Below are 13,227 nucleotides of genomic sequence, written 5' to 3'. Positions count from 1 at the left end.
AAATAGCAATTTATCTCTTTATATTTCTTAAAATACAATAATTTATCTCTCTATGTTTTTAAAAATGAAGCAACTTATCTCTCTATATAAGTAGATAAATTACTTCATTTTAAAAAGTACAGAGGGATAAATTTCTATATATTTTTTATAGGGATATAATGTGCTCATTTTCAATATCATGGGGGCTAAAATGCTATTCATCCAAATAAAATGTTGTTATATGCAGGAAGAGCCTTACTACTTAAAACTAGCCTAACCATCAATATTCACAATCATATGAACATTTTTAAGATTCCAAACATTATTATTAAGAGTTTGTGCAAAATATATAAAAACTTTTTATGGAATGCCAAACTAAATCAAAACAAATGTCACTTAATTAAATGGGATACTTTTTGCTCACCTAAAGCAGAAGGACTTAATACTGAAAAGCCACATCTATTAAACATAGCCGTCCATCTTAGACAAAATTGGTGTCTCCATATAACGGATAATTCACTTTGGTTCAAAGTTTTGAAAGCCAAGTACTTTCCCGACACTCAATTTATTGAATCAGAAGTTAAGACACATCATAGTTGGTTTTGGAAAATTATGCATCAACACATTCCTCTGATAAAAAAAGCAACCTCTTGGAACATAGGAGATGGTACATGATAAATGTTTGGACGGGATAAATGGTTAGAAAAATAAATTGGCGAATTTTAATAAAATATACTACCATTAAATCTGCATAATCTTAAGCTAAATGAACTTATTAGGAATAATAAATGGGACCTACAACTAATTTCTCATTTTCTTCCAAATGAAATTATTATTGATATAATATCTATTCCGTTACCAATAACCCCTCAAAAAGATTAGAAAATGTGGAATATCAGGTAAATTTTCAATAAGTACGGGATATTCTTGGCTATTCAATGAAACCAAATCTCTATCCTCACCACATCTTATTTGGAAGTCTTTATTATTTCAGTACCATTATATTCGTCAGTGCATTGCAGATATTCGGAGGATTGTATGGGTCCGATAGCCTATTCGATCGTGGAATATTGCCGTAGAGTGGATGCCTCTTAAATGGAGGGGGAAACACGTCATCAACGCCTCATACCGCGCATTGTTGGCGTCGTTAGTGTATCACTTGTGGCAAGAACGGAATCAACGGATCTTTCAGCATGCTAGCCGTACATATAACACACTTGCTAGGATTGCAATTGAGAAGATTAGACATGTCATACTTAGTCATGCTATACATATGACACACTTGCTAGGATTGTATACGTGCTCTTTACTGACTTTGTAGGATCCTTAGTTTAACGAGGCCTCGACTGCTTGAATCGTATTGTTGTATCTCTCTTTTTATCTATTTATGAAATTTACTTTTATCAAAAAAAATATATATTTGTACTAAATAAGATATTTATCTGTTTTCTATGTATTGATATTTAATATCTTTATACGTACTATAAAACAAACTATGTAGAAAAGGATATTTGGTGGTTTTAATTAATCTGATTCCAGTTACAATGACAATACGTATTCTAATATTTTAATCAAACAGAGTAAACAATATATAATTAATTTCGTGTTATCTTGTTTTATATTTATTTTTAAATTATCATATCACTCATTTATCCTATTCAATAAAGTAAAATGAGGACTAATAGTATTGTTGATGAATGAAGAAGATTCAATATACTAATGCCACAAGAATGTCCCATAATCTCCATAAAGAGAGAAGGTTATTAACCCACAATATTATACCCCAAGAAAATATAATAGAGTGGGAAATGTGATTCATCCTTAAGTATCCATCTTTTGATTGCTGTTGCATGCATAAAAATCGGGAAATAGTAGAAGGGTAGTAAAAATAGGCTGAAATGCTGGATCAAATAAAACTATTAACCAGACAAAGATTCATATATTTTAGGCACATTTGTCGGTCGAGGGTAGGAGCTCTGTCTTCCAATTCTTATCTGCATGCCATTGCTCCTATTATACTTTTCCATCATCAAAAAATCTACTAATGATTTACATTAGAAATTTCTGTCTTATCTGAACTTAGGATGAGGTTTTGTTTTGTGATTCTTGATTTTATGGTACCCTGGTTAGAAACCCAACAAATAATTTATTGATAAGGAAAGATGGTTGCCAATGCTTATGATGTTCAGGTTTTTCTCTGGAAAATGATAAAATTATCGTCGGAAACTTGTGTTACATTTTCGATAAATTATCCATATGTTTCTTTTTCTTTGTTGTGCATTTTCCTCTTGTACATGTCTTTTCCCTTAGCTTTTTGGGTTTTGATTTATTCTATTCCTCTTGTTGTTTGTACTTGTATTATTTTGTGCATCTCTTTCAACTTTGGAAATGGCAAAAAGTGTAAAGACAAGGACGACGAGCAGAACGATCGGAACACCAAGACTGCAGCAGAAGATTCTACCCTCGATAGGAGTAAAACGTCTTTCAAGCGGGTTCATTCTGTTCGGCGAAGAAGAGCCAAAGATATCAGTAAAGAAGATAACACGCAACATAATAATGTTGAAGAAAAGGCTGCAATTTCATCAACCAACTTGAATAATCATGACATGGTTGATAAAAATGCCTTGACGGAAGACAGCCCTAAGGAAATCCGAGAGGTGGAAGTAGATAAATCACCTGCTAGCAATACTAAAGGTTCTTGTCAGAGTTTAATGCATGAAAATAGGGACAAAAGTTTGAAGGGCTTGGATGATGAGGAAGAGGTCACAGATAATAAGAATTATAAGGCCACTCAAGGGAACGAAGACGACCAAAAGACCGCAATGGAAGTGGGGATTTCAAACATGGAAAGGAGCAAAAGGCTAGAGAGTTTGATCGCTAGGCGAAGATCAAGAAAATTATTGAACCTTCAAATTAGAAAGACACTGCTGAACAAGGATAAAGATGATAAGTCGGGTCAAATTAGTTCTCTTATTATACCTAAACTTAACAATCCTTTTCTCTATAACTTAGCTACACCATTTTCCCCTGGCCCTGGCTCGGCCCCTTCTGTTTTGATACCGATGAGGAATCCCTTTGACCTTCCTTATGATCCACAGGAGGAAAAACCTGACCTAACAGGGGATAGTTTCCAACAGGAGTTCATGTCAGTTAACAAGGATGTGATGTTCTGTAGGCATGAGAGCTTCACCTTAGGGTCTTGTATACCAGGAAGACTTGACGACAACCTGGAAGAAATATCAATGGTCCATGACTTTGGATTTATACAAAGAGCTTCCCCTATAGGACATCGATTCTCCAGGTCGAAAAGTGAAGTTGGTACGAGAATTTTTTTTGTTTTTTGTGTGTTTCTATATATGTACTTATCAAATTTCCATGTTTATTTTGCTTTACTATATGTTCATATATTTTGATGCTAATGGTGATGAAAGCATGTATGGTAATTTATTACTATGCTCAAATTAATGTGACTATTCATATCATATTACTCTATCTCTTCTTATAATAATGTACTTCTGTTGAAAGAGTTTACATTCATATAAAAGAAGGAAAAGGTTTCTGTTATTCGGAAAAGAATGATTATTGCCTAATGTTGTATTTGTATCTGATCACTCCTTTTGTTTAGTATTTTAAGTTTGTTTGCTATTAATTCTAGTCTTTTAAATTTATTCGTTTTAGTTTTAGCCTGATAAGTTTTAAAATTACTTAATTTTAGTCCTTTAACCAATCTCGAACAATTTTTATTCCTACACAGGTTTTGAAAACCAATTTTAGTCCATATATTCCATTCAGTTTGCATCTCGTACCTAATGCTGGCCTAGAATGATATAAGAGTCTAAGTTTATTGAATAAATATTTGTTTATATTACACTTAGAGCATTAGAATAAACTATTAACTTTTATCATAAAAAAGGTAAAAAAGTCATTAAATTAGACTAAAAGGATCAAATCTATGCAAAATTGATAAATAAAGGATTAAATCTAATATTGCTAAAGATAAAAGATCAAAATAAATTCAGATCAAAATTATAGGACGAAAATTTCCTTTTTTCCTTCCATAGTAACAAATCCACCCTATTTGTTTGGACAATTTAATGTTGCAGCGAAGTATACATTCCTAAATTCTCATTTCGAATTATATTTGTGTGGATTTCAAATTCATTTAATATGAAATTATTTGAAGAAGAAGAAGAAGAATTGTTTCATTGATAAAAAAGAAAAAGAAAAAGAAAGAAAGAAAAGTAATGTCAAAGTATGTCCTTGCCATTTTGTCAACTTGCAAGTCTTTAGAACTAGCTCTTGTCTATATAACTGAATAATGTTCTATCTTTTTCATGATAGATAGGGCATATGCCCCGATGGTGGAGCAAGGATCATTTGAAGAGTTTCAATCTAAGCCATCTACTGAGTATCCTGTTGATCACATCAAGGAAGTCATTGAAGTATATGACAATAGCACTCAGGATCATGCAGAACAGAACAGTGATGAAGTTCAAATAAAACCAATCCCGGAAGAAGTTTTGAGCCCGAGCTCAGCGTCTTCGTCTGAAGAGGATGAACCAATTTTCAAGTTAGATAAAGAAGCAATACTGAAATCTCTCTCTTCTATGGCCCGTAGAAACATCGTTCTGGAACCCGAAAATCATGACCAGACAGGAGACAACTTGAATGATGTAACTTCTCACTTTGAGAATACATTACGTCTTCGTACTCCTTCCTATTCCATTGCTTCTGACTTGCAAGTTGAGGTGTCTGAAGTTAGTTCTCCCCCATTGACAATCGACGAAAACTTCTCGTACCAAGATGAGGTTGCTTCAGCACATGTCAAGGACATGGAAACGAATAGTACTTGTGATATTGGAGAAATGTGGGCAGCCTCGTCTCACCAATTTGGAGCAGATGAAAATGAAGTAAACGAGGTCAAAAAACAAGATTCAGACGGACATGGATTTTCAAGAACCAACAATCTTGAGGGTTTGTCAAACTCCACGGAAGAATCATTGAATGAAAAGTACTGTATTCAGTCGTCGTTGCATTCACCATCAAATGTTGTGCTCCATAAGAGTTGTCAAGCCGAAGCTACCAATCCTCATGAGAAGGTTCATGAAACATTGGAAACATCAGTTGATTCGATTATCTCGCAGGGCGACTCACTTGAAAAAGTAGCATTCCCTATACATGAGAAGAAACAGCAGTCCGAAATCAACTTAGATCCCCCGACATTACATGAAAATGATTCTTCAAAGCTAAACGTAAGTCCTATGTAGAATTAATTAATTACATCTGTGTTCTGAAATTATATATATGTGCTTAAAGTAAAACTAGAACCTTACATTTTGCGCAACTGAATCAAAATAAAAAGAAGTCAACTTAATTTCATTTTATTCTGTCATTATTTCCTACATTCTAACTATTTGCATCATGTAATATGAGTCATACTATATATATAGGCTTAATTTATTGTGATTTTGGTCTGTAATTATAGGTATTTGGCATTTGGTAGTAATTCTATCCATTATTGTTGTAAATTTTGTGATTGGGGACATACTTTTGGCAGAATGTTCTAAATTTGCCAAAATTCGACATGTGCAAGTTATGTGCTGATTTAAATTTCGGGACACATGACTTGCACGTGTAGCTTTCTGGTCAATTTTTAATTTTCTGATAAAATTAAAATATTGTTAAATCTCGAATTTTTATCAAATAATGAACTAACCGCAAGTTTTATTTCTTAGAAAATTGAAATGCCAAATATACATAATTACATGATCAAAATCTATATATATATATTTATAGATATATGCTTGCTTATGTTGATTATAAAAGAGGGTCGTAGGGAAAACTAAAAGAATTGTATACATGAACCATTTCTTCCATTTGGGTAATGTGTTTTAAGAGCCAAAAGATTTTGTTGAATTTTATATTAAAATTAAGCTCTTAAAATATTTAGATAGATGAGATATTAGAGCTATTAGAATAGCTTATTTTAATATATTTAGCTATTAGAATTTAGAATCATAAAATAAATATTCTTGCTTTGGTGAAAAAGGTCCATTATACTAAGGATAAAAGTAATACTTACAACACAGTGAAGGTATTTGTCTCTTGAATGTTAAAATTAAAGAGTTTAAAAGATCTCACGAAAAAAGATCGGTTTTTAGCATAATTTTTTTAAAGAGATTATAAGATCATAAATATTTTATTTTGAAATTTTATAAATTCTTTAGAAAAATATTATTTACCAAATGACTTTATAAAGGTTGTAAGTTGTCCAACATCTTATAAGATTAGCCTAAAGTTCTCTATATCAAGAAATCTAAATTTTTCGAAAATTCTCAAATTAGCATGTTACGTACACAACACATATTTTTCCAACCAATTTATGAATTATTGGGTAAAATTGTCTTGAAATTGCAATTTTTTATTTTCATTATACGACCAAATTACCAAAAGTGATTTGAACAAAATCAAAATTACCACTCTTATAGTTAAAGGACTAGAATTTTAACTTTCACTATTCTCTATATGTGTGTGGAGAAAAAGATATTATTCTATAATATTTTGAATATGCATGTCGTCAAGAACATGAAATCCTTCCAAATTTTCAATTTTCCGCACTCTAAAACTGCAATGACATGAATAACGTGAGAATAAGGATTTATTAGAGCTGCACCTCCTACATGGCAGGAATCATCGGAACCTTCTCAAGTGGCTAGACTGGAAGTCGACGACGCTGAATCTATTAACAAAGAGAAAATTCCTGAAAGTGGCATACAACCACAAGAAGCTGCCAATAGTAGCTCACAACTACTGAGCGGTCATGAAACATCCAGGGAGATGGTCAATCAAACAAACAAGACTAGCTCTAGACCCTTCAGCAGCAATGATGAAGTCTCTATTGAAAACTTCCAAGCTGTAGGCCCAACTGCTTCTAGCAAAGATAAAGATCTCGACACCAACTCACGTTCATCACGGTCTACTGAAAAGGTATCTTTATTTTTGGTGCTTTATATAGTCCTTTAAACCGACATTATTTAGCACATACTTATATTCTTTAGTGAAATGAGCACTCAGGTAGTTTTTTAACTTGTGTATACGTGAATATGGATTTATTGTAACTTTATTCTATAACTAGAGGTGTTTAGCATTTTGGTTCTTTAAAAACTAGAATTTGCAATTTGGTCCTTCACTTTTGTAAATCTCATTATTTAAGGACAAACTTTGCCGGAAACTTGAAAAGTGGCTGGAAAACCACGCGTGCAAGTCATGTGTGTCATCAAATTCAAGTTGGCACATGATTTGTACATCCCAATTTCTGGAAAGTTTAGAAACTTTGTTGAAATGTGTCCTCATGGCAAAAATTACAAAAATAGTGGACCAATTTGAGAATTCCATTTCTTAAAGCACCCAAATGACAAACATCTATTCCTTTGTTCATTGATACTTGCACAGGAATTGTCCGAGCATCAAGAGAAGGTCATCGGAGAAGTAACATGTGCTGATAGTTATATGAATCACAGTGAAAATTCAGCCCTACTTGAAGAAACTAGACATGAGGACTCTTGGAAGAAGCCAAAGGATCACGAAATACAAAACAACTCGACGAGTTCAAATTGTTATATTGGTGCACTGAAAGATGAACTTCCAAAATTTAGTGGAAATGAAACTCCTATTGATCTCTCAGGAGTAGTAGAAGCTAATGATAGCTCCAAATGTCATACAAATAATAGCAAAGACAAACATGATGACAATTCACATGTTCCAATGCTGGTCGCCGAAGGCACATTAGAAACTATTAATACTTCTGAAGGTGAAATGGAGCAGCCAATTCCAAGTGCCCAAGAAGTTGTACTACAGTAGAGGTATGCGACAAATTTGACATGTGCTCTCTATCTATTTTCATTCATCTGATTTTCCCTTTTCACCGGACAAAAAATGGTGAACATTAGTTCTTAATTATGTACCTGTACCTCGTGATATGTTAGTTTGTTTTTTTGAGGATTTTAGTTTTATTTTTTTTAACTCATCGTATTTTATAATTAAAAGAATTTATAATTTTTGTTCTAAATCTTAATTCCGTTAAATTTTAGATGGAAACAACACGTAGCAAGTGCTCTATGGGGGGGCGGGTTGTTTTACTTCAAAAATATAGTAGAATTAAGGCCTGAGACTAAAATTATAATTGTTTTTGGAGTTATAGATATAATATGATGAGTTAAAAAATATGGGATCAAGACCGCAAACAGACTAACTTAGGGTAAATACCAATATATTTCATGTGATTTGGCAAATGAACAAATTACCCCCTATGAAAATAAATAGCAATTTACCCCCTGTATCTTTTTAAGTGAAGCTATTTACCTCCTTAGATAGGAAGGAGAATTGCTTCATTCTAAAAAAAATTGGGAATTGAATTGCTGTATTTTAAAAAATATGGAGAGGTCAATTGCTATTTTTTCTTTTATAGAAGGATAATTTGCTCATTTGCAATAGCAATATGAGGGTTGCTTGCGTTTTTCCCGACTAACTTATGTAAAATAATACACAATTTTTTTTTGAGGTGCATATCCAATAAGTTGCCTACTGTCATAGCCTCACTAGAAAAAATATGATTTTTCGCAACGACTAATCAGTATAGTTAAAAAAGAAAAATCGTGGCGAATGCAAATCAACCATGACTTCGTAGTGGTTCTTAGCTGTTGTTTCTGCAGGTGTAGCAACTAAATTAGCCATGACAAAAATCATGGTAAATGTTTTGTCTATAACTAAAAATCATGGCGAATATTGATTAATGGTGGTAAAAATTTATATATTTTTGCTTTGATTTTATTTAACTGTAACTAATAGTAATGATTTATCATAATTTTTAGCTATAATCATTTATAATATAGCAAAAATTCAGTTTTGTTATTGTGCTCGAGGGAGCATTCAAAAGGCAAAACTTAAACTCCAAAATTCTCGTAACTTTGGTAGGTATTTAGTTTATTTTAGTGGTTATGCCTTTTTTTTTTCTTCTTATTGTTTTTTAATATCTAACGTGTTTTAGCTCGGGAAGCAATTGGTATCCTTGTGATATAAAAAATAAGTAAAAAAGAAAAATTTGTAAAAAATAAAATAATAAATTATCTCCTGCATTTTGGAAAATGAAGCAAATTACGCCCTCTATCTATACCATTGAAAGGGAGTAATTTACTTTAGTTTTCGAAACATGGGAGGTAATTTATTAATTCTTTTTTCACAGGGGTTTATTTGCTCACATCACAATGAAAATAAATTGCGTTTAACCTATTTTAGCTTCATTCGTTTCAGGTATATATATCCCGATAATTTAAACTATTTCGAGATTATCAAATAATCATATTAAGAATTCATACACACTTGGAATCTCATGTAAATTTTCCATCTCCTTGATTATTGAAGTTTAGAACTCTTATGTGCAACATTTGGTGATATATGCAGAACCCACAAGTTCATCAACCAGACTTATCAAAGACGACAAAGATATATAGTTCAACAGCCAAAGAAGTGATACTTCAAGAGTTGAAGAATCATCTTAATCCTCAGTTTGATCAAGCTTGCAGGGCTCGAACAATAATCCATGACAAAGATTAATGTACTTTTGTTGATGAAATAGATCATGAATTAATCATCAATTAGTGAAAGCATCTAGTACGTAGTAGAGAAAGGTAATTGTTCCAATTATGTCTTGAGGGAATTGTAACATATTTTAGGACTTAGATGTACATGTTAATGCAGATTAATTAAAAGAACTCCATTGCGAGTTTACTAAAGAGTTAAATGCATATTACCCCTTGTATTATATGAAACGAGCAAATTATCCCCATGTGAAAAAATAATAGTACATTATTCCCTTTGAAAAGAAAAATAGAGCAATTACACCCCTCATGTGAGTTCGTGTAATTCAAGTGTTTTTTTCTTTAATTTTTTATTTTTTTAATTTTTTATAATGAAATTACATTTTTAGCCTTATTTAATAACCATTGGATCCAATTTGAATTTAAGGTTCAAATTGAACTAGTAAATCGGTCCATATTTAAATAAATAAATAAATTAAGAAAATATAAATGCAATATCTATAAAAATATATATTATATATAATTAATAGTTATATATATATATATATATAGAGAGAGAGTGAGAGAGAGAGAAACAGCGATCGGAATGGGGAAGGGGGGAGAGCTGGGCCAGGCGACGGGTGGGTGAGGGAGGAGGGCGATAGAGATTCGCCAGTTTTGGATACAAAAAGCTTGAGGAGAAAAAGGTGCTAATTGTAAACTGTAACTTTTTTCTTGAATTATATTCTTTTTGGAGTTTATGAGTAACAATACTCATGTTATTTTATGGGTTCTTACAATTTCATTGTGGTTTGTACATTTATTCGGCAATGTAGTTTTGATACAGGCTTTACCTTCCTTTTTCATCTCAGTTCTTTTTCACTCTTGATTCATGGTAATCCTGTTGGGGGGAGGGGAAGGTGGGGGGGCGTCGGCGAGGAGTGGGGGTAAAATCAAGGGGGAAGATGGGGGGAGGGGTAGGCGGAGGAGAAGGGAGGAAGGTGGGGGGCGCCGGTAAAGGGAAGGGGGGATGGGCTATGGGAAGGAGGATGGGGGCAAAGGGAGGGGGAAGGTGGCAGGGTGTCACGGACGAACTCTTTTGTCTCGCAGCAGAATATATATTTTGTCAGTGCGACATCTCAAGTTACACCCAACCTTCGACCAGCCTTCGCACATCTCAGAGTAAATCGACTGTCCGTCGCATGTTCTCGACACTGAAACTCGCTAGCACGACATCTGAACGCATCCCTGCGCAGCACTACATGCCCTTGCGCTCGCCTATCCAAAATACACATGTTCGGCAAGGCTCTCGGTACGCACACCTTAGCGTCTCTTAGCTATTGCCCCAGACTAGCTACTCTGCCGCCATACGTCTTGCCCACAATCTCGAAACCTGTCGATGCATCCCTCGATGGCAAGGAGCATCATCGCTCCACCACCTCGGCATTACGGCGCTCCGCATGCGCCCGCAACGCCCGTCTCATGCCCAACACACACTCGGGGCATCCTCGGCTCACGCCTTTGTCGTGTTCGTCTTCTATGCCTCGCCCGAGTAGGACCGCATCTTAAGTCCGAGGCCCATTCGATATGTCGACATCCTACCTTGATCCCTCACAGCATGCCCGACATACCTTCTTGCCTTTCGGCGTGGCGTCACAAAATGCCCATAGTGCAGCGTCGCCCCACGACAGCTCATCTTAGCCAATGGACCCCCATGGACGGTTAGAACTCGATAGCGCGTGCCATGAGTTGGATCACGAGGTCTTTGAGTGCTTGCCTCGATCACCCATTCACACAAGAGGTGTTGTCCCTGATATCTCACAGCCCGGGGAGCAACCTTGGGCGTCACACGGAGCTTATCGATCGCTTTTGCGCCCAACGCAGGCCATCCTGGCCCTTTGCCGCCCTTTCAGTTCCTATGCATTTTGGGGACTCTAAGCACTTCTTTGAGATGCCTAGAGCCGGCTTTTGAAGGCTCCCATCATGCTCGAGAGATGCTCATTTAGTGCCGGTGTTGTCTAACGTCGCTGCCGTCTTGCACGGGGAAGGTTGGCTGGAGCTCACCACTACATACCCAGGCTTAAAAATATTTTCTCTTGTTCCATGAGTAGACACTTGCAATGGCCGAGGAGCGCATCTGCGTGCCGGCCAGTATTCCCTAACCGCCCGCACGTCCTCCGCAAGTCACTGCCGTCTGTCTTGCCCAAGGAGCGGCCAGTGACACAGGGGCAGTGTAGGAGGAAAAGGGAGGGGGCGGTGGTGGACGGTGGCCGGTGAGGGTGGGTGGGGTGGGGTGAGTTTTTATTTAAAATAAAAAAGCATATATTATTAAAAATATTATATATTTTATAGAAAAATTAGCATTTTTCTATTTAATAAATATTTATATATATTATAATTATCAATAAATGTTATATATAATATATTATATAAAAATAACATTTTATTTTTAAAAAATCATGCCAAGTCGCGAGAGGAACGATTACATTACACGCCTCCTTCTAAGGGAGTAAATTGTTTCAATTTTAATAATATAGGAAGATAATTTGATTTTTTTTTCATAGGGAAGTATGTTGCACATTATCCATATCACATGGTAGTATACATTTTTCCGGTTTACTAAAGTATCACGGTAAAAAGCACTATTAGATATAGCTTAACTTCGAAAGTAACAACGTGCAGAACATTTCTAACAAATCTTTCATATTTTTGGATTCCATTGAATTAGCACGAAGGACTATTTTTCACGTACCCTATATATGAGTAAAAATACAAATATCTGATCACATATAATAATCATAAATGTATATATACATATATACAGATATATGGAAACTACACCTTATAGCAATTTTCAACTCTTGAACATTAGGTAGGGTTTATGGACTCATTACAAAATAAGCATCGATATTTAAAATAGAGTTTGAAGTCTCCCAACTTAATGTTGGGAAAAAGACTCCTTTAGGATAAACATTGGCTAATAGAATTTGAGTCTTTCAAATACATAATGCATAAGGACTTATCTGGATAGACCCTATATGATATGGAGTTTGTAGTCTATTTTTTTTTTTTTTTTTAGTTTAAAAGGAGAGTAGATAAGGAGATTAAAAGGAAAGACATCTATATCTTTTATGGATCTACGGATAAATGATAGTGAATTTGAAGTTCAACAGATCATACATTTGCAAAGTGTTGCAAATAGGCTACCAGAAGCGTTGCTAGATACCAAAAAGGTCACAAAATCACATATTCCGGCTGAAAATGTTCCAGCTCGCTTAGAAGTCCCTGAAGCGATTTTTACTCAATCAAAGGCATCTGAGTCACAAATACGCCGGAAGTGTAGTAGACCACTTGGCTCTAAAGATGCAAATCCTCAAAAGAGAAAGGAACATATCGTCTCAATTAATCATGATGCTAATGTGAACTAGTTCATCTCTAAGGATAAAATCCCTAAAACTGTTTTATTTGAAGACTCTAAAAGTAATGAGTAAGATCTCGAGGACAGTTACGAGATGTCTATTAATTATGCTCATAATAGCTTAGGTTGATATCAAAAGAAATTGAAATGAATGATATTTTTGCCTATTCTGTAGCCATCGAAATCATGGATGAAAATGAAAATGATCCTCAAACTATGGAGGAATGTCGGCATCGAAATGATTGGAAAAATTGG

At 34.6% G+C, this 13,227-nt stretch overlaps 1 protein-coding gene across 1 annotated transcript; it reads left to right on the top strand.

The window, feature by feature from the left end:
- Window positions 1,969–9,843, top strand: LOC105164014. The gene is made up of 5 exons (XM_011082558.2): window positions 1,969–3,297; window positions 4,321–5,231; window positions 6,667–6,966; window positions 7,432–7,841; window positions 9,439–9,843. Exons 1-4 carry the CDS (start codon window positions 2,142–2,144, stop codon window positions 7,837–7,839), a joined length of 2,775 nt encoding a protein of 924 aa, XP_011080860.2. The 5' UTR covers window positions 1,969–2,141; the 3' UTR covers window positions 7,840–7,841; window positions 9,439–9,843.

Source organism: Sesamum indicum, linkage group LG6, assembly GCF_000512975.1.
Source record: "Sesamum indicum cultivar Zhongzhi No. 13 linkage group LG6, S_indicum_v1.0, whole genome shotgun sequence".
Lineage (NCBI taxonomy): Eukaryota > Viridiplantae > Streptophyta > Magnoliopsida > Lamiales > Pedaliaceae > Sesamum > Sesamum indicum.
Note: the sequence above shows the minus strand (reverse complement) of the source record. Positions and strands in the feature narration are given on the sequence as shown.

Coding starts and splice junctions, on each gene's coding strand:
- LOC105164014 (XM_011082558.2), top strand. CDS start 2,142: ATGGTTGCCAATGCTTATGATGTTCAGGTTTTTCTCTGGAAAATGATA. Junction 3,298..4,320: donor CAGGTCGAAAAGTGAAGTTG/GTACGAGAATTT, acceptor TTTTCATGATAG/ATAGGGCATATGCCCCGATG. Junction 5,232..6,666: donor ATGATTCTTCAAAGCTAAAC/GTAAGTCCTATG, acceptor CCTACATGGCAG/GAATCATCGGAACCTTCTCA.